The sequence below is a fragment of the Vigna angularis genome, chromosome 2 (genome assembly GCF_016808095.1).
Source record: "Vigna angularis cultivar LongXiaoDou No.4 chromosome 2, ASM1680809v1, whole genome shotgun sequence".
NCBI classification, from domain to species: Eukaryota; Viridiplantae; Streptophyta; class Magnoliopsida; order Fabales; family Fabaceae; genus Vigna; species Vigna angularis.
This window is the reverse complement of record NC_068971.1, coordinates 26715755-26737558: the sequence shown is the minus strand read 5'-3', so window position 1 is coordinate 26737558 and position 21804 is coordinate 26715755. Positions and strand designations below refer to the sequence as shown.

General features: G+C 36.8%; 1 protein-coding gene across 1 annotated transcript; it reads left to right on the top strand.

The window, feature by feature from the left end:
• Nucleotides 1-392: 392 nt before the first annotated feature.
• On the top strand, nt 393-6095 carry LOC108329540 (BEL1-like homeodomain protein 9). Its single transcript, XM_017563797.2, has 4 exons — nt 393-1629; nt 4593-4954; nt 5029-5089; nt 5187-6095. The coding sequence occupies exons 1-4, from the start codon at nt 844-846 to the stop codon at nt 5706-5708; spliced, it is 1731 nt and encodes a 576-aa protein (XP_017419286.1). The 5' UTR covers nt 393-843; the 3' UTR covers nt 5709-6095.
• The last annotated feature ends 15709 nt before the right edge of the window (nt 6096-21804 follow it).

The following is a 21804-nucleotide window of genomic DNA, read 5'->3' as shown; positions in this document are numbered from 1 at the left end:
TAACACTAGTCACTTCTATAAGCAACAACTTTTTCTTTATATATTCTTATTTTATTCAAAGTTAGCGAAAATTATAAATGATTTATTATAAAATAAAATTGATACTATGAAATTAATTTATATAAAAGTAAGTATCTATAATAGTGATAGTATGATAAAAAATATTTATCATGTAAAATATAAAAGAGTAAAATCTTAGTTTAATATAATTGTAAATGATTGTCTAATCTGAGTGTTGAATAGTAAACAATAAAATAAACTGATAAAGACAGAACACAAGAGGCTTGAGAAGACGACAAAACTGAGAAACCCGGTTGTCAGAAATATCTGCAACACACAGGAGCAACGTTGTTCGATTATTACCGGAAATAGCCGGTCTTTCTCGAGCCCCAAGGTGTATCATGAACACCTTCCCTTTGGAGTTTGAAGAGAGAGAAAGGGAAGGAAACTGAAGAATCCACAGTTACTTGTTAAAAACAGTGCATAGAGAAAGAGAAAGTGAAAGAGAAAGAGAAAGAAGGTGTGTTTGCTTGTGAGTGAGTGTGTGAGTTTGTGTGCAGTGGTTTCAGATGCGTGTAGAGACCAAACCCCATACCACACCCCAATTTCTCAAATCACTTCACTTCACGTATCTCTGTCACAAACTGCGCCACTTTCTCTGCTGCATAAGATCATGATAATTATTATATCCTTTCCTTTCACAGTCACCATCACTTCCACTATTCTTCTCTGCAACTTCCGTCACCTCTTCTGCTCCACTCGCTTTCCCTCTTCTCCTTCTTCATCTGCAACATCATCACCAACTACACCAACCCCTCTCTTTTTAACTTTCTTTTCTTTTCTATGGCTGAGGGTTTTGAGCACTACCATGTCCCACAACAAAGTAGGAGGGACAAGCTAAGAGTTTTCCCTCAGAACCACCCTTCTTTCCTTGAATCTTCCTCTATCCTTCTCCCCACTTCTCCAAATTTAACCTCTCTCTACGATCCTTCTCTTCTTCCCTCTGATTTCTTGGCTTGTGCCACCCAACAACCTCCCGCTGCTAAGGGAGAAGGTTCCAATTTGATGATGGGGTTTCTCGAAGGAGGGGTTGTCAATGGTGATGCAATTCATGTTATCAACAGTAATACCAACCACCACCACAACAACCCTTTTCTCTATCAGCTTCAGAACCTTAGGGAATTTGGTGATGGCTACAATGATGCGAGTGAAATGATGGTGTTCAAGCCCGAGCCTTTGTCTTTGTCTTTGTCTTCCCAGAGTAACAACACTCATCACCCTCTGGAACTGAATCTTCAGCGATTTGGGGCTGTTATTCCTGGTTTGGTTGGAAGGAACAGTGAGGTTTCGAGGAATTCGGTTCCACTTGGACCCTTTACGGGGTATGCTTCGATATTGAAGGAATCGCGGTTCTTGAAACCTGCACAGCAATTATTGGAAGAGTTATGTGATGGTGGGGTTCGTGAAATTTACGCTACCGAGAAGTCTCTTGCTCCTGATGCATCGTTGATGGAACCTCCTCATGAGGGTTTGAGTGCCGGTGGAGTTGTTGGTGGGGATGATCCACTAGGGGACTATGAAAATGAGAGTAGGAAGAAGAAGTGTAGATTATTAACCATGCTTGACGAGGTATTTTTCTTTTTTTCGAGGATCTGAGTTATGGTTAATTGAAATTTTCTTGAAATGGGTTTCACGTTTGATGTTATTCCTATCAATTTTTTGGTTTTTGTGTTTGTGTGCTTCATTCTGATAAGTGTCAGTGCGTTACTGTTTTAGAAAAATTTTGAGTGAAAATTGGATCGTTGATTAAAGTTACCGGGGTTTTTTGCCTTAAAAGGTTAAGTCCTAAGTTATCATAAATGTTTACTTAATGATAGCATTAAGGGTTTGATATCTGTACTAGCTCTCGATCTTGTGGAATTCATGAAGTTATTGTGGGTTTGTGGTGTGATGTTTTTGTAATTTGTATGTGGCTGAGCTTTTGTTATAATGTTCTATTTGCTTTAAGATGCTTGTATTTGGTGGTATAGATGACCTCGGTGAACTTGGTTATCTTTTTGGAAAAGTTATTGGCAGGGAATATATGCACGAAGATTGGGAGTGTAAAGTGCCTGACATCTATAGAAAGATTTTCTAGCTAGTGACAATGTCATCCAGATTGGTTTGGGTAATTAATGTGCATAAAGTGATTGAAGGAATCCATTGGAAAAGATTTATACTCCGTAAAAGTGTGTTTTTGATAAGATCGTGTCTACGATTAAAGAAACTTACATATGACAAGGGTTTTTAGCCTTTATCTAAGTTGGCTTTAGATTGGGATTGGGATTAAAGTAACTCTCTGATTGTTGTGATTGCCATTTTAGTCTGGCAATATTAGATTCTGGATGCTATAATAATTGCATGTAATGTCATGATGATGCTTCACTTTATGTTTGGCAATTTTACTACTTGCAAATTTATTCTGCGAAATGAAACTGGTTTTCTCACATGAACTTGGAACTATTAATTAATTTCTTACAGGCCATATTAAGGGTATATGATGAAATGATTATATGTAGCCTATACATGGCTTAGACTTTTAGTAGTGAATATTAAAATTAATTCTACATTAAATATGAATTAACTTTTCGAAGTTTGATGAAGTTATATTGTAATATTATTTTAATACCATGCTTTTCGAAATATGCTACAAACGTACCCCTTATAGCCAATCATAATACCTGTGGTGTTATACGTACTGTGTGAGAGCATAGTGGGCTTTATGTTGTCAAGTGTAGGGTATCAACGTACACATGCATTGTGTCCCGATCAGTTGCTTCTAAGAATAAATATGGCCTTGAAAAGTGAAAAAGTTGATGAATAATAAAATGGTATATATCTACATGTGGCATTAGAGCATGTGACTTGTCACGTTAATTAATTATAAGATTGGTAGTGTTGTTGTACCATTCGGTAGTTGTCATGTTCGTGTATGATTTATGGTTTTGCTTTGGTGGGAACCTATTCTTGCTTAAGCAGTCATTTATGCTTGTTCAGTCCTTTCAGGGTGGAAATATAGGGCATGGACATGTTTTATATCATTTAAATGGAAAGCTATTTATTGGACTTGATCTAGAAATTAAAATTATAATGCAGAAATTGAAATCCAATGGTAAACCTTTGGGAACATGTGAAGTGGAGATGGAATCAATAGTGGAACATAACCAATACCTAACCCACTAGGGTTGGCCTGGGGGGTTGGGTAGTTTATATGGGGTCTTAGGTTCAAATCCATTACTGTTTCTGTACACAACAAAAACAAGATAAAAGAAAAAATAATACTTATTTGGCCATCTCAGCTCTTCCATTCCAGTGTTCTAATGTTTATTTGTTTTCATTTTTTATTGGTAGGAAAGAGTTACAGAAAAATTATTGAAAGATGAAAAGAATAGAAGGGAAATGGAATAAGAATGTTTACTATAGTTCAAATACTGTATTTTCTTTATAGAAACTACAAATACTGCTTCGTCCCTACAACACCACAGTTCCTGGACTGGACAGTGCATTACCCACAGACCTGTGGGTCCTGGCCTTTGTGCAATGATTGAATTGTTGCAAAATGTGATGTCAATCAAAGTGATGTGTATAAACAATGACTCCAAATGTGAATACAACTTAAAATTTATCTGCAAACTAACTCTTATAATAATATTTAAACTGTGCATTATAAGTGGAAAAGTTAAGTTATACCGAGTGAGCTTTTTTGTTTTCTTTTATTATATTCACTTTTCTCCTGATTTCAGTTCAGTGATTGTCATCTTATGCCAAACAGTTGTTAGTTTTTTTTTCTTTCTTTGTCATTTGACATTTTGAATTGCAGCTTCTCTGATTCATATTTATTTATTGCATGTGATATACATATATACAAGAACTTATACAACATCATTTTGTGTGTGTCTCTATTACATCATTTATTTCAATTCAAATTTTTCCACTTCTCTTGTTCTCTCCTGCTAGTAAAATTTGTTGCACTATATTCTCTTGTCACGTGATGTTAATCTGTGCATGGTCAGAATTTCTTACTATTAAAATATTAATCTCCAAGCACTACCAACAGATCTGAAAATTTTGAATTTGACTTGCAAAAAACTCTACAAAGTCAAATTTACTGGACAGAAGATGAAACTTCTTCCTATCTCACTGTTGTACAAAATCTTGGACATCAACTCATTCATGACTATGGCTTTAAACTTCCATCTTATTAGATTCAAGGGCTAAAATGTGAAGTTCTGTGTGCCAAGTTGTTTAATTTGGTTGTTATTTCTATTCTCTTTAATTTGTTTTTCTTGAGCCTTGTAGCATGTTTACCAAATCTATATATATGAATAGTGATTTCCCTTGTTGTGTGGAGTTTTGAGTGTGACAATCATATACTTTGCGTCGATAATCTGAACTCTGAATGTATACAGCCCAATTAAATTGAAAAGTTGATAAAGTTCATGATCAATTGCAAAGCTCCATGTGCTTCTTCAAGCTTTATTTGAATTGTGATATGGTAATCTAGTCTCACCTCAAACTTTACAATAATTTCCTTGTGAATCATCAACAAACAGGTTTACAGGAGGTACAGGCAGTATTATCAACAGATGCATGCAGTGATAACATCATTCGAGTATGTTTCTGGTCTTGGTAATGCAGCCCCATATGCAAGTTTGGCTATAAATGCCATGTCCAAACATTTTAAATGCTTGAAGAATGCTATCACTGACCAGCTTCAGTTCATCAACAAGGCTCCGTTTCAGATTAGTAACAGAAAGGATGAATCTCCAAGGCTGCACAACAGTGATAGGGGCACTTACAGCCAAAGGCCAGGGTTTCTTGAGCACCAGCAGCCTGTTTGGCGACCTCAAAGAGGACTTCCTGAGCGTGCTGTCAGTGTTCTCAGGGCCTGGTTGTTTGAACACTTTCTTCACCCGTAAGTGCTATTTAAACTTCATAGCCAAACTTATGTGTTTAGAATACTACTGAATCATTGTTCTCTTGATGCAGTTACCCTACTGATACCGACAAGCTTATGTTGGCTAAACAAACTGGTCTATCTCGCAACCAGGTGAAGATTCAAGATAAAATAGTGTTCATCTTATGAATATTTTCACATCTGTTTGATGGATTCTGTAATTGTTTATTGGCGTTTATCTCGTCAACAGGTGTCTAATTGGTTTATTAATGCAAGAGTAAGGCTTTGGAAGCCAATGGTGGAAGAAATACACATGCTAGAATCACAGCAAGCTCAGAAAAGGCCACAGAGGGAAGAACAAAGTAGGAGAAACTTAAGTGGTGGTGATCATTTACCTTCAGACAACTCTCTTGTTACTGAGAATATTCCATCTACCTCCATGGAGAAGTTTCAGGATGCCCCTTATAAACAACACAGAAATGAAATTGCTAATATGCAAGTGAGGGGTCAAGAACAGCTGAATCAAACGAACACAAGCAATCAGCAAATGGGTGTTGGAGTGAGCATTAATAATGGTGTGTCTCTCACACTTGGTCTTCATCAAAATCATGGTATTGGTTTGTCTGAGCCCTTTGCCATGAGTGCAGCTCAACGTTTTGGTGTTGCCCTTCAGCCTGAGGGCTATGTTATAAGTGGTTTTGAATCACAAAATCGACATTTTGGAAGAGATGTTATTGGAGGAGGGCAACTGTTGCATGATTTTGTAGGCTGAAGATTTCTTCATTCTTCAATCTACTAACCTTGCTTAGACTTGGTTTAATTTGGTTATATTATATAACTAACCATGTTTCTGTTGCTGTAATCAACCATCACAAATTAGGAAGCGAAAGTGATTGAAAAATAGGCCTTCTATGGTGCTACAAAGTTTGGGAAGAACTAGTCTTTATATTAAGGCTACAACAAGTACAAGACTGTAAAGTCATTGTAAATTCATTTTAGGGGAAAAGTGTTATGTCAGGCCTTTCTATCGATTCACCCTTCTGTTGGCATTGTTGGCAACACAAGGTTAAACATTGTTTCCCTTTTTGCTTTAACCAAACTGGTACATGGATTTCAATGTGAAAGTTCAATCTTGTAGAACATCGCAATTTTTTGGTATTATATATCCCTCCAGTATCTGAACTCAACAAAGTTATATATAAAAAAATGTATTTATCTATTACTGTGAGAAAGGAGACAACTAGTTTTTGCTGAGCTTTCGACCAGGAGATATTATACACTCTTCTTAAAATTTTAATATCTTGTCTTAAAATTATTATTTTGTTGTATATAGATTAGCAAAAGAAACAAATAGTGAAAATAAACTATCATTTACTTAAAATACTATAAAGGTTAACCATAATTTCTCTTCCTTTTCAATATAAATTTACATTTTATATTATTGTCTAACGTTATTTTCATTTAAATGATAGATTAATCATAAATACATAAAATTAAATTTAATATAAATAGTAAGTTTTAAATCATTATAATAATATAAGATTATAAGATAAGGCAGTAAGAATTAGGATAATTTATTTAAATCTTTCGGCTAATACTAACGAAAGAGAATTTAATGGATCAGAATTTGGAATTGAGATAATTTAGATGGATTCAAATCTTTCTGTTACTACTTAAGAAAATGAATTGAATTATAAGAATTAAGAAGCTTTGTTACGAATTTAAATTTCAAATAAATGAGATATATTCTCTAAAATTGATTTGGGTTGTTTTTCTAACTCAGTTTTATATTAAAATATAAGTTTTTAATTATTTTATATTATAATAAAATAAACATATTTAATTTGTTAATTTGAATATATATATTCATAAAAATATTTTCATTTAAGTTGTATATTTTTATATTCCAATACTTATTATATATAATGACAAGATTGATATATGAATCCGATTTTTCTCAATGATTTCGAGTTTTGGTGTAAATTTAAGTTCAATACAAAATTTCAATTAAACAATAACAACCCAACTTATATCTATTTCAATTTCTAACAAAATAAATTATTTCTACTATTTTAGATTTTCACAATTTGGATATTGAACAAATCTGGTCATAGAAATAGATGAAAGATATATAAACATATTAATGTAGTTACAGTCATTTCATACATAAATTCTATCAAAACACGTAAGTTACTAAATATTTAAAATACAAAATAATACTAATAACTTACATCATACTACACACAAAACATCTTTCACCACCTCACTCAATATATTGATAGCATCCTCTCCACCTACAACATTATATACTCACTTAGAATCCACCTACAACATTATATACTCAGTAATAGAAGTAATAAGTATAAAAGAGACATTATAATAATCAAGAAGAAGTGTAAGTTAATGATAACTTAAAAACACCTAACAATTAAATAATTATGAACTAATACAATCAAACACATAATATGCAGTTTAAAATACATTCATAAACACTCTAGACTAAATTTATTTGGATTTATGTATTCACTCAAACTCCATAAGCCATGCACATGTCACATTAGTACAAAAAGTGGCTTTAAAGTCTCCCGTTCAACGTCACAATACAAAAAATTCAAGGTTAAAAATGATCAGTCACATTTTGTAAATAAATGTTCAATTTAGATGTCAAAATTTAACTTTTTCGACGTCATATGCTCATTAGACGTTAGAATTATCAAATTTTGACGTCATATTGGGTAAATTTCATGAAAATGTTCGGCACGAAGGTGAAAATGTATCAACGTATGCCGTCGAATACCTTAGTTTCAGATGTCAAAGAGGTAAAATACATCAAAATATCACTTTTCAGACATTATATGTTAGTGAGTTCATTTACAAATTTGGGCAGGAGGGTGAAAATTTATTTACTTTATCTTTGCGCGAAACCTTCTTCTTTGCTCAAACCCTTCTTAGATGAAGCTTTTGGTGACCAACACATGTAATATTTCTTTCATTTTACATAAATGCATGTTAATTAACTACTTTATGTATAATTTTCTTTCGTTTTGACCGATTGGTTTTATGCACAGGTACTCTTTGGAGCATAGGTGCGTTCTTTTTTCTCTTTCACTAGCGTTAAGACTTTATTCCGATGGCGAACCCACGTTCAAGAAATTTAGTTTCGTTTTGAGTTTTGGATGAACTTTCATTTTCGTTTTCGTTTTCGTTTTCTTTTCTATGGGTTATAAATTGGTTGAACTTATTGAACTTATTTGTTCAAAAGAACTCCAAAATTGGGGTAAAACTGAGAATATATTCAAAAGAACTTCAAATGACTTAAACATTTGTTCAAAGTACCAAAAAGTCATGAGAAACCACCACAAAAATTTTAGATCAAAATTTAAAGTCTAAGTATGTGGAATATTTTTGCAAAGTTTAAAAAAAATAAAATAAATTGAAGGAAAATAGAACTAGGCCTTTTTTTGTAAATTTAGAAGAAATGGGCTCAACCTCGGAAACTTTTTTCTACCCTAAATCAATGTATAATAATATCAAATATGCCAGTTGGAGCAAAAGTTATGATTGTTTAAAGATCTACAACAATTGAATTTCCAAATAACTTTTAAATTTCATACTAACCCAAAATAAAGGGTCTTAAGGTTTTTTCGTGAAATAGGGGTTTCAAGGAGTGATTAAAAGAAATTTAAACCAAAAATAATAACAATAACTATCAAAACCAAAAATCACAAGTAAATAGTCAATATACACTACACACTATAACATCATTCACTACTACTACTGTAACACCACTACTAACATATATAGTAAGCACCACTAGTAACATCTATAGTAAAGATTGAAAAAATGACAACTTTTTCTTCATTCTATGAGTGACAATGGTGCATACAAACTTGTGCTAACCACATTCGCATGGTTTTTCTGTTTTTTAGGTTTTTACTTGTGATAACTTTAGTTTATATTAGTTCATAGAAATTTGAAAATGAGTTCTAGATATATGAAATGCCAAAACTAGGCTACATTTGCTGGTTTTCACTTTTCAAGTTTGGTAAAACTCTAAAATTAAATCATTTATTAAAATGACAAAGGAGGGACATTTGGAAGTGCATTTTTGGACGTCATTTGACTCATTTGACGTTGGAAATGGTCATTTTCAAACATTAATTATCATCGGAAAATAACGTCAGAAATGACCATTTTTAGACGTTAATTAACATTTGAAAATGATTATTTTTGACGTCAATTAACATTTGAAAATGGTTATATTTACGTCAATTAACATCTGAAAATAGTAATTTCTGACGTCAATCAACGTCTCCCGCTATGATGTCGATGTTTTGGTAGACGTTAAAGGTAAAAAATAACAAAAGTCAAAGTCCTTTTTTGTACTAATGTCACCCGAAAATTTAAATCCTTAAAAGCTCAAGTGTTACTTGTATCTGGTTTCCCTTTCCTTGTGATAAGGTAAATTCTGTTTAGCTTAAACGAAAAGAGATTCCTAGCCTCAGAATCAACTATAGAAACCTCTTTAACTTTTTACCACCTAAACCTTATCCTTTACATGAGTTTGTGAGTCTAGTAAGAGATTACTGGCTTCAAACCATTCATCAACATAACAATCACAAGATATATCACTAATCCAACCATAACAACTCATAATTGCAATCCATATAATAAAAGAACCACAAATTTACAATTCTTACATAAACATACAAGTTGGAACTTCTTTATATCATAAATTCAGTTAACCACAATCAAACATATCAATTGAATTAAACGATCACAGATCACTTTACAACCATCAAATAAAATGAAATTTAACTAAATCAATCATAAAAAAGTTAAAATTAGCTTCACTCACCTCAAATGATACTCTTAAGCTTCTTGACACTTCTCTGCAGCTTCCTCCCATAGAAGAAAAAAAATCTACACAAGGGAAATCATATCAATGATCTAAGTACACCATTGGGATAATCAACATGCAAATAATCTCTTGGAGTAGAGTTGTCCTATCATCTATATTGGAATCTATGAGAATATCATCTTCCAAGTCTTGTTGTAGCTTCCTAACCATGCTTCTAGTGATGGGTCCATGACTAGTCTTGGGACCTAAGTCATCATCTCCTCCCCCTTGAAGAGGATTTGTCCTCAAATCCAAAGGGTCGATATCATCTGTGTCTGGTCCTGTAAAATGACGAAGATCAGTAACATTAAAGGTTGGATGGACACCATACTCAGGGGGAAGGTCTAACTGATAAGCATTATTGTTAACCTTCCTAAGGATCTTAAAAGGACGATTTCCTCTAGGACTTAGTTTGGACTTCCTTTGAGTAGGAAATCTTTCTTTTCTGAGGTGAAGCTAAATTAAGTCTCCTTCATTGAAGATCATTTCCTTTTTGCCCTTACTATTGTACTTGGCATATCTTTCATTTTGCTGCTGTATTTGATTTCTAATCCTCTCATGAAATTCTTTGATAAACTTGGATTTAGATATCCCTTCTTGATGAACAAATTCAGAAGAAGTAGGTAGGGAAATTAAATCCAAAGGAGTAAGAGGATTGAAGCCATATACAACTTCAAAAGGAGAGATTTTAGTAGTTCTATGAACTACTCTATTGTACGCAAAGTCCAAGATTTGTGGTTTCCTTTGAGGACTACTCGCAATAATGTGGATAGAGACCTATTTACTACTTCAGTTTGACCATCAGTTTGTGGATGGAAAGTAGTAGAGAAAGAAAGCTTAGTCCCTAATCTAGACCATAAGGTCCTCCAAAAGTGACTAAGAAATTTAGTGTCTCTATAAAAAATAATGACACGCGGTAGTCCATGAAGTCTAACCACATCTCTAAAGAATAACTTAGCCACATTGCTTGCATCATCTATCTTGTGACAGGGTATAAAATGGGTCATTTTGCTAAAACGATCCACTACCACAAAGATAGAGTCAAAACCCCTGGAAGTTTTTGGGAGTCATAAGACAAAATCCATGCTAATGGCTTCCCAAGGAATTGAAGCAACTGGTAAGGGAGTATAGAGACCATGAGGCATTGCTCTAGATTTTGCGTCTAAACACGTAATGCACTTGTAGCAATGTCTTTGGACATCTCTTCGCATGTGGGGCCAAAAGATTTTGGCTTTTAGCATGCTTAGGGTTTTATATACCCCAAAATGCCCCATTAACCCGTCCTCATGCATTTCTTTGACAAGGAGGTTTCTATGTGACCCTTGGGGTATACAAGTTTTGCCTTCTTTGAAGAGATACCCATTACTCACATAAAATCCTCCTTGTGGCTTGTGCAAACATTCCTCATAAATGGTGGCAAACTCACTATCTTGAGTATACAATTCAGTTATGTTATCAAAACCAAGAATCTGGGCACCTAAAGTGGCCAACAAAATGTTTCTTCTTGATAAAGCATCTACCATTATGTTAGATTTTCCTTTCTTGTATTTGATAACATAAGAGAATTGTCCAAGGAATTCTAGCCACTTAGCATGTCTCTTTTGCAACTTGTGTTGGCTCTTCAAGTACTTGAGTGATTCATGATCACTATGAATGATAAACTCTTTAGAACAAGGTAATGTTCCCAAGTTTGAAGAGCCCTCACAAGAGCATAGAGGTCTTTGTCATAGGTGGGGTGGTTACAAGTGGTCCCATGAAGTTTTTCATTGAAGTAAGCAATGGGGTGACCTTCTTGTAACAACACAGTACCTATGCCTAGACTAGAAGCATCACATTCTAGCTCAAAAGTTTTAGAAAAATTGGGCAGAGCGAGAATGGGTGCTTGAGTGAGCTTCTCTTTAAGTAGCTTAAAGGCTTTTTTGTTGGTTTTCTCCCCAATGGAATGTAACATCCTTTTTCACCAACTCATTGAGAGGTGAAGCAAGAGTAGAGAAGTTAGGAACAAATCTTCTATAAAAGCTTGCCAACCCATGGAAGCTCCTTACTTCTCCTACATTCTTTGGGAGTGGCCAATCTTGGATGGCCTTTATTTTCTCAGGGTCAACATGGACCTCATTTTTATTGACCATTGTCGCAACCGGAATCGCGACGGGACGACGATCCAAAAAGAAACGGGTTTCGAAAAGAGATTTTGGAGTCGCCACCATAGTTTATTATGGAAAACTACGGAAAAACCATAAAATAATAAGACACAGTCCGCGAAAACCAGATTTTGGGTTCGGGAGTCGGTTACATGTAGGGAAGGTATTAGCACCCTACAACGCCTGCCCGAAGGCAGTACCTTTAACTAAATGCACTAATATGATGTGGTTTTCAAAATGTTTAACTAGTCCCTAAAATAAAATTCTAAATAAACAAAATATATTTTTTAGTTTTTTGGGCCCGACAAGGATTGACCTTGCTCCTACGTATTCTCATTCAAAATGAGAAATCAGGGTTACGTAGTTCTTTTAGAAACTGTTTGAGAAGTTTGTTTGGAAATTAACATGAAAATTTGTTTTGAAATGATTTTGGATTTTTGGGAAGTGAACCTGACAAGGACTAGCCTTGCTCCTACGTATCTCCACTCTTGATGGAGAATCAAGGATCACGTAGTTCTGGCTGAAAGATTACTTGTAGCTGGGAATATTTTAGTATTTTTAATAAAGAAGGAAAAGGTTTTCTAGCACAAGGCCTACGCGAGCGGTCGCACGTGTGCTTAAACCTTTTCAAATATTTTTATTTGATTTTTAACTTTTGTAAAAGAAAAGGAAAAGATTTTCAGCTCAAGGCCTACGCGAGCGGTCGCACGTGTGCTTAAAACCTTTTCAAAATATTTTTATTTGATTTTTAACTTTTGTAAAAGAAAAGGAAAAGATTTTCAGCACAAGGCCTACGCGAGCGGTTGCACGTGTGCTTAAAACCTTTTCAAAATATTTTTATTTGATTTTTAACTTTTTGTAAAAGAAAAGGAAAAGGTTTTTTTTAGCACAAGGCCTACGCGAGCGGTCGCACGTGTGCTTAAAACCTTTTCAAAATATTTTTATTTGATTTTTAACTTTTGTAAAAGAAAAGGAAAAGATTTTCAGCACAAGGCCTACGCGAGTGGTCGCACGTGTGCTTAAACCTTTTCAAAATATTTTTATTTGATTTTTAACTTTTTGTAAAAGAAAAGGAAAAGATTTTCAGCACAAGGCCTACGCGAGCGGTCGCACGTGTGCTTAAACCTTTTCAAAATATTTTTATTTGATTTTTAACTTTTTGTAAAAGAAAAGGAAAAGATTTTCAGCACAAGGCCTACGCGAGCGGTCGCACGTGTGCTTAAACCTTTTCAAAATATTTTTGTAAATTCTTTTTATTTAAACTATCAATATTGTATTATTAAATATACATTTTAGGATAAGTAAATGTCTAAAATAAATAGATAAAACAAAATAAGAAAATAAAAGAAAATAAAATGAACAAACAAAAGAAATGGAAGTGCCGAACGGACGCTGGGAAAGGATTCAGAACAACGAACGTTCGTTGGGGGAGAGGACGAAACGTCCATTGGGGAACATAACGGACGGACGCTTAAAAATGTGAGCTAAATGACGAGCGTCCATTGGGCAGATGGTGAACGGACGCTAAAATACGAGCGTTCGCTGTGGAAGTGGCGAACGAGCGCTAAGCAATGATCGTTCGCTGTGGAAGTGGCGAACGAGCGCTAGGTAACGAGCGTTCGCTGTGGAAGTGGCGAACGAGCGCTAAGTAACGAACGCTCGTTGTGGAAGTGGCGAACGAGCGCTAAGTAACGAGCGCTCGCTGTGGAAGTGGCGAACGAGCGCTAAGTAACGAGCGTTCGTTGTGGAAGTGGCGAACGAGCGCTAAGTAACGAGTGTTCGCTGTGGAAATGGCGAACGAGCGCTAAGTAACGAGCGTTCGCTGTGGAAGTGGCGAACGAGCGCTAAGTAACGAGCGTTCGCTGTGGAAATGGCGAACGAGCGCTAAGTAACGAGCGTTCGTTGTGGGGAGTGGCGAACGAACGCTATATAACGAGCGTTCCAAAAGAGGCCCAAGGCTCCCGGACGTACGCTCATCTCTAGGCCCGGCCCACATGGTCAATTTCTAACCTAGAATTTTCTAGGGGTTCAGGAGGTTCATCCTCATTCCCACTCCCCAGCTCACGCCTTCTCCAGAAACCCAAGGTTTCCTTCTCGACACCACAAGCTCACCGCTGCCTCTGCCAGAGCCGGTCACCGTCGCTTCAACCAGATCACGCCTTGGACTCACCGGCGACCACTCGCGCTACCAGAACCACCGCCAGCCACGACGCCACCGTTTCCAATTTTCTTTCTTCGAAAATCAGCGATTCTCGGGGAGGGTTTTCTTCAGCCTTCATCTCCGATCCATTCGCCATCATCACCCATCAACATCAACTTCACCATTGCTAAAACCTCTGCGACAACACAACCACTGTCACGATAATGTCCTTATGCCTACCCTCGTCTACCTCCTCAGTCACCTCCACGGCCACCGGATTCCTTCTCAACAGTTCCAGGCCTCCGGGATTCAACGCCATCGCGCCACTAACCTCACCGGTGCCACCAACACTACTCTTCTTCTTCCCCATTCGAGGATTTTCTCGAATGCCGAAAGCCCTCCGCAACACCATTTTTCCTTCTCGGCCTCCCCTAATTTTTATTATTTTCTGATTGGTTTAATATTGATTGATTTCCGTCTATTCGGTATTGGAAACGATGAGTGCAGTGTGCATATGAGCATGAGTGGGATAGATCATCCTGATAATGGTGCATGGGCTGACGGGATAGGGGTGAATGGAGCTTATGCAGTAAGCATACATGATGAGTCTGGATGCACAGGTGAAACAGAGACTTACCTGTAGTTATGGCTGCTGCTATCGCTCTGTATCCGGTGACCTTCTCTAGCCTTTTGTTTTCTCTGCCTGTGCCAATCTGGATGATGATTCCCCAATGATGGATCTTCCTCGTGTGCCCCTTTTCCACGTTTTTTCTCCCTCTCATCCAACAAAATCCTCCCCCAAAATCTTGGAAAAATATTCCCCTGTAACAACCTGGTCTCCCCTGCTGAGACACGTCTCCTATACCATTTTTCACGTTTTCTCCCTTTTTCTATTTTTTTTACTTTTTTTCAATTTTATTTTATTTATTATTTTTTTTACTTTATTTTTAATTTTAATTTTATTTTTCAATTTTTAATTATTTTGGTTGAATATTATTAAAAAAAATTGAAAATAAGAAATAAAATAGAAAAAATTAAAAGCAAAAAATCTAAATATATAAAAAATAGAATAAAATAAAAGCCAATAAAAACACATTTTTTCAACCCGGACAAAATTGGGTGTTGACAGCTGCCCCTCTTTACTTAGATATTACTAAATAATATGAAAATTTAATCTTTTCGTATTATTTAAGTAAAGCTAAGTAAAGATAAAGACACTAATTTTGTCCGGGTTTCAATCATGAAAGAAAACGAACAAAATAATTCAAGTCACGATGCCAAATGACCAATGTCAAGTAAAGTATCAGTAACAAAAACTAAAATCTGGATTTGACCATTGCCTCGCAGAGGGCCAAACTCACAGAACAGAAATTTAAACCCGACCATTGCCATGCAGAGGGTCGATAACAGAAAATTAAACCTGGATTTGACCATTGCCTCGCAGAGGGCCAAACTCACAGAACAGAAATTTAAACCCGACCATTGCCATGCAGAGGGTCGATAACAGAAAATTAAAACCTGGATTTGACCATTGCCTCGTAGAGGGCCAAACTCACAGAACAGAAATTTAAATCCGACCATTGCCATGCAGAGGGCCGATAACAGAAAACTAAAACCTGGATTTGACCATTGCCTCGCAGAGGGCCAAACTCACAGAACAGAAATTTAAACCCGACCATTGCCATGCAGAGGGTCGATAACAGAAAATTAAAACCTGGATTTGACCATTGCCTCGCAGAGGGCCAAACTCACAGAACAGAAATTTAAATCCGACCATTGCCATGCAGAGGGCCGATAACAGAAAACTAAAACCTGGATTTGACCATTGCCTCGCAGAGGGCCAAACTCACAGAACAGAAATTTAAATCCGACCATTGCCATGCAGAGGGCCGATAACAGAAAACAAAAACCTAGATTTGACCATTGCCTCGCAGAGGGCCAAACTCACAGAACAGAACTTAAATTCGACCATTGCCAAGCAGAGGGCCGTTATAAAAAGAAAAAACTTGAGTTTAGGGTGCCAGGCGAAACTGGCTTATGGGCCAGTATGGGAACTAGGCTTTTGGGGCCAGTATAGAAACTGGGGCTTTGTGGGGCCAGTGTGGAAACTGGGCTTGGGGGCCAGCGTGAAAACTGGGCTTTGAGGGCCAGTGTGAAAACTAGGCTTTGGAGCCAGTGTGAAAACTGGGCTTTGGGGCCAGTGTGAAAACTGGGCTTTGGGGGGCCAGTGTGAAAACTGGGCTTTGAGGGCCAGTGTAGAAACTGGGTTTGGGGGCCAGTGTGAAAACTGGGCTTTGAGGGCCAGTGTGGAAACTGGGCTTAGGGGGCCAGTGTAGAAACTGGGTTTGGGGGCCAGTGTGAAAACTGGGCTTTGAGGGCCAGTGTGGAAACTGGGCTTGGGGGCCAGTGTGAAAACTGGGCTTTTGGATTTGGAAATTCTTGAAACTTGTAGTTTTGTGAAATAGTTTTTTTTGTTGTGATTTTATGATAAAAATTTGATTTTTGAAAAGACATCTGTGACCATTTTCAAAGAGAAGGTCCTAATATGAGGATAGGAGAAACAAAGTGTAAAGACCATGGTAGAATGTTGAAACACTAACTTAAAGGCGGTGAACAAAGTGTGGGTGTCAAAACCCCAAAATGAGAGAAAAAACATGATTACCATGAAACAACATGACTTGAAAGAGAAAACCATAATGTTATTCTTTTGGTATTTTTGAAGAAGGATTCGACAACCATTCATATCAATGAAGAGGGTTTCGATCCAAAAGATTTTCTTTTGATGGATGAATGCACACATATGGAAAACATTTGCTTTGTTTTGTGTTTCGCTCTTTTTTCCTTTTTTTTTTTTTTTTTTGAGTCATTCATCTTACTTGCAATCATCATCAAACTGATCTTTATTTTCAATGTTTTGTGAAATTGAGGAATGTCATACATTCGAGGTCTAATGTTTGATTACATTTTGACTTTTTCTTTTGTGACATCAATGCACGCATGCTTGAATTTACTGGCAAGTGGGAAAAATGATAGATGTTTAGGATGGTTTAAAGAAGACTAGGACAACCACGTGGGCACATCATTCCTCATACACTCCTTGCCGAAGATGTGGTATGTGAATGTCAAAGTGAAACGGGATATCCCGAAAGTTGCCCCAGCATAGGGTATGGATCTTTGAAAATTCGGGTGAAAAGTTCAAGTAAGATTCGCAAAGCTGCCCCAGTCTTGAAATTATGGGTTGATAAATTTCAGGGCGAAGATGCGTGGTGAGATCTACAAAGCTGCCCCAGGTTTTTTTCTTTATTTATTGTGGTATGGGTTGATGAAAAACTCGTATGAGACTCACAAAGTTGCCCCAGTTTTTGGCATGGGGTTATGTTTGGAAGAGGTAGTGGGCATGAAAAGGATCGGTTAAAAGGATGACCCCAATTGGTCTGATTTTCTTTTGCATGCCTTTGCCTAATTGGCAGAGAGATCCCCTCTTCTTGAGACATTACTTTTTTTTTTCTTTTTTTTTTCATTCATTTTCAAATTTTTTGTTCTTTTTGTTTTATTTATTTTTTTTTTTTTTGACACATTGCAAGTCATTTCGTCTTATCGCAAAATTAAGCTTTATGAAAATTTGAGCAAACATTATTTAATCTGTGTGGACTTTATTAGGCTTGTAACGTGGCTAGGGGCTAAAAGGTATTGAAAGAAAAGATATAAAGGCCCAAATGAATATTTGTCGGTTACATTTTTTTTGAAACAAGGGTTGTCATCTATCACTGTGTCAACTATTTGACCTTTTGAGCACTTTGTTTTTCTTTAACTCCATTTTTTCATTTTTTTCACCTTCGTTTGATCATTGAGTGCTCTTCATTTGCATCATGAGTTGACTCCTACCTGATGACAACCCTTGCTTGGGGATAATTTTGAAAAAGAGTTTATTTTTTTGCTCAAACGGGGTGACAATGGATATATTTTGTTTTTTTTTTGTAAAGAAAAAATGGCCACACATCATTTCAAATTCTGATTGCTTTATTTTCAAAAGATTAATTCTACGACTAGATGACCTCAACATGAGTTCTTTTTCTTTCTAGACTGCCCTTTCGGGTTTTCAATCTAATGGGCTTATTCTCTTTTTGAAAATTCTTCTGTTTGTCTCAATGGATTCAGGGATCACCCAACTAGCGCAAGCGAGGAAAATTTTGGCCAGGCCAATCTGCCCCAGTGTAAAGGTTTTTGTTACTGAGGGCAGTGACAATGTTTGTTGGGGAAAATCCTTTATTTTGGCAAGGTGAAGGGTGGAGGTTTTCAAGCAACCCGTGCACAAGCATCTCGAAAGAAAACTTCAAATTGTTATTTTTAAACATTTGACCTCAGAAAAACTTGACATCCCAATTTTCTTTTTGATTATTCATCATTTTTCCTTTTTTCTATTTTCGAAAAACAAGAGTTTGACGATTTGCAAGAAAGACAAGTGACTCAAAATTTCTTTCATTTTTTTTTTCAATCTCGTTTTCCTTTTTCCGTAATACCCTTTCAAGACTCGATTTCCAGCACTACTTGGAGAAACCCTGCAGTGAATGTTTGCACTGCAAGTCATGGATGACAGTGCGATATCAATGAGCATACTTCCCTGGTAGCAAGACACTTCACAACATCAAATTTACTTGTACAATGACTTATGCTTTCTTATGTGGTCTTAAAGCCCACTTCATTTCTTCATGGCATTTGTAGAGGCATTCACAAGCCTTGCCTTAGTGTCTAGTTGACTTTCTTCATACTTTAATCATCTTGAATGAATCAAAGTTTGCCTTTGCACTTGAACCCCCAGCACTTTTGGTGGAATGACCAATAACCCATTCATGATAATCACCTTTTGTGTATGATGCATCACGAGTCTTGCAGAAATGAGGCTTTACAGGCTTCATGTAACAAGTAAAGGCCACGCCTTTTTATGCAGAAGACATGGAAGAAATGTTGCATAAGTCATATGGATAGGAGTGAAACTCATAGGCCTTTTCTCTTGATCAAACATTTTTTTCTACCTGACAGCTTGGTGGGAAGTTGAGTTTGGGTCTAGTCTCCAATCTTCCTCAAAATGGTTTCAAAGGGTAGGCCAACGGTATTTGAGCGGTGGGATGTGATTGAGCTCTTTCTTCTATCCTTATCCCAAGCTTAGACCAGACTTGTTCACATTTACTGCCATGGTAGGACCTTGAGCGATCTCTTCAGTCTTCACACAAATTTTAATTCTTTATTTGATTATCACCAAGTTTGTAAAGCTTATGGAAACACTGCTCACCACAGTCTCACAGAAGGGTGATTACAGAGTATTGAGGAATATGGGAACCATTTCCTTGTCACTCTGATGAAACTTCATTTGAGCAACAGTCTCTTTCCACCTTTGGCATATTCTTTGAACAATTTAGACTCCTTCATTAAGGTCTGCAGTTGTAATCAATCAAGTGCCCCATCCCTGATATATTTGTACTGCCTCAAGAAAGCATCCACCAAATCCTCCCAAGACCGGATGCACGACTGTTCAAGGTGAGTGCCCCAGTTTGGTGTCATGCCAGCCAATCTACCTTAGAAGAAATGAATTAGCAACTTCACATGCGTGAACAATTTTTTCCATACATCATGAGATGGCTCTGAAGACAAGTGATCCCTCCAGGTAATTTAAACTTTGGGAGGTATCACCACCTCTGAGACTAAGTATAGCCCTGCAACATTTTCAAAGTTAAGGCTTCATCCAACTTCTATGACTCTTGCCCTTTTCCAGCATTTCCAATTTACATTTGTCAACCTCAACATCCATTGGCGTAACGACATGAGGAGAAGATTTCAACTCGGGTTGCTTTGTCATTGTCTTGCTCACTACATTGGGCTGAATCATTTTTGCAGGGACCATGAAAATGGTTGCCCTAAGCTTGTTTCTTCCTTGAACTGTGTTATTTTCTGCCTTTTGAGTGTGAACATGCCTCAATTCCACCCCCAAGGGTGAAGTGTAATGTAGGGGAAGACCATATGAGGAGAAAATTTATGCCTCTGGAACTCTCTATTATAGTCGTGGTACGCACGAATCCTCAGGGCTTTGTAAGGCATTCAGGGCCTCTAGGATTTGGCTCATTTGTCTCTTCAATTGTTGGATATCAACTTTCATCCCTTCTTGAACTTCTCTTTGGTTCTCCAAGATTTGTTAACTGGTTCGATTCCTTTAGGGTATCTTGGATGTTTAGCCGTATTTTTTTTTTTAAGTTTTTTTTAGATGAAACAAATTAAGAAAATGAAAATGAAAAGAAAAAAAGAAGAGACAATGTAGTTCAAATACTCTAGTCAGAAATTATAAAGCTGTGAAAATTTTGCCTTGGTATAATTTGGAAATTAACACGAAACGGAGTCCATAAGGCGGTTCATCATTCAGAAGTTCCCAAAACGTGAGACACAGGAAGTCTTGGTCAACCACCTCAGGCTTTAGCCATCACATTCTTCATTTCTCTTATCAGTTTCTTGCAGCAATTGAGGAATGTTTCAATCCCCTTAGGCGGGTTGATGATTGACATTACAGACTCAGCATCAGCTAAGAACTTAGGGACATTTTCAATGGCTTTATTGGCAAGGGAATCTAGCTGTGAGAGACTTCTCTTCCAATTCTTTGTAACTTGTCCTTGCTCAACAATATGCCTCTTCATTTGAATTATCAATTCTTTATGTCTCCTTTTTAGCTCGATGTCAACATTCCTTATTCAGTTTTCCCACTGCTGCTTTCACACGTTGCTTTGTAGTGTGAAATTGCTCTTCTCGATTCGGGTCTGGAGAAATTACATTGAATGACAACTTGACTGTCTTAACCCTCTCTGTGATCCATTGGCTAAGGGAACCTATCATCAAAACTCCATGATCTTGGGGCCTTTCTTCGAAGCGAAAAACATTGCCCCATGCGTTCCTAACTTGATGAAGCAATTCAGCAAAGGTTCCTTCCTCTTAAGATCTGCCATGTGGCAAGAGATGCAGGCGTTGGTGATCCTCTCACAGGATACCCATAATTGTTTTTGTGCTGACACATAGGATTGTAATTAATACACCATCGGATACCCATGAGGGGGACATCAGGATAACTCTCGCAATGGTGTATGATACACGATCTTTGTTGCTAAGAAAACACGCCATTTAAATTTTCCACTTTTGAACCTACACAGAGTTGCGCTCATTCATTTGCCCTTTTCATCTTCGGCTTACATTGCAGTAGCTCACCCAACGGACATATGAACTTCAAGGCTCCCTCACTCATGCGAGAGATGAATCATGCATGCACCACAGGTAAGGAAAACAACATCTTCCTACCATTTAGCTCATAACACTGCCTAAGGGTCCCACAAACTTCAGCTAGGACAACAGTGGTTGAATTCTCAGAGCGAACTTTGTATCCCACGAAAACGTTCATAGCAGCACAGTCAACAAAATCCCTGATATTAGGGAAGAACATGACATCATAGAGGATAAAAGTCAATACATTCGTAATTGTTTCCCATTTTTCCTCCTCATCCAAACGATGCAAGTACCACTCTAGGTATCCTTGAGGAAAGTCGTTCACTTTACCCTTAAGTATGAATTCACTTTCCAACTTCACAAGGTGCACTTTCATTAGTTTGATTAGCTACAAGACAAGGGTAAACTACCCAAGGTAGTTGCATAGAGT

Coding starts and splice junctions, on each gene's coding strand:
- LOC108329540 (XM_017563797.2), top strand. CDS start 844: ATGGCTGAGGGTTTTGAGCACTACCATGTCCCACAACAAAGTAGGAGG. Junction 4,955..5,028: donor TTTGAACACTTTCTTCACCC/GTAAGTGCTATT, acceptor CTCTTGATGCAG/TTACCCTACTGATACCGACA. Junction 5,090..5,186: donor CTGGTCTATCTCGCAACCAG/GTGAAGATTCAA, acceptor TCTCGTCAACAG/GTGTCTAATTGGTTTATTAA.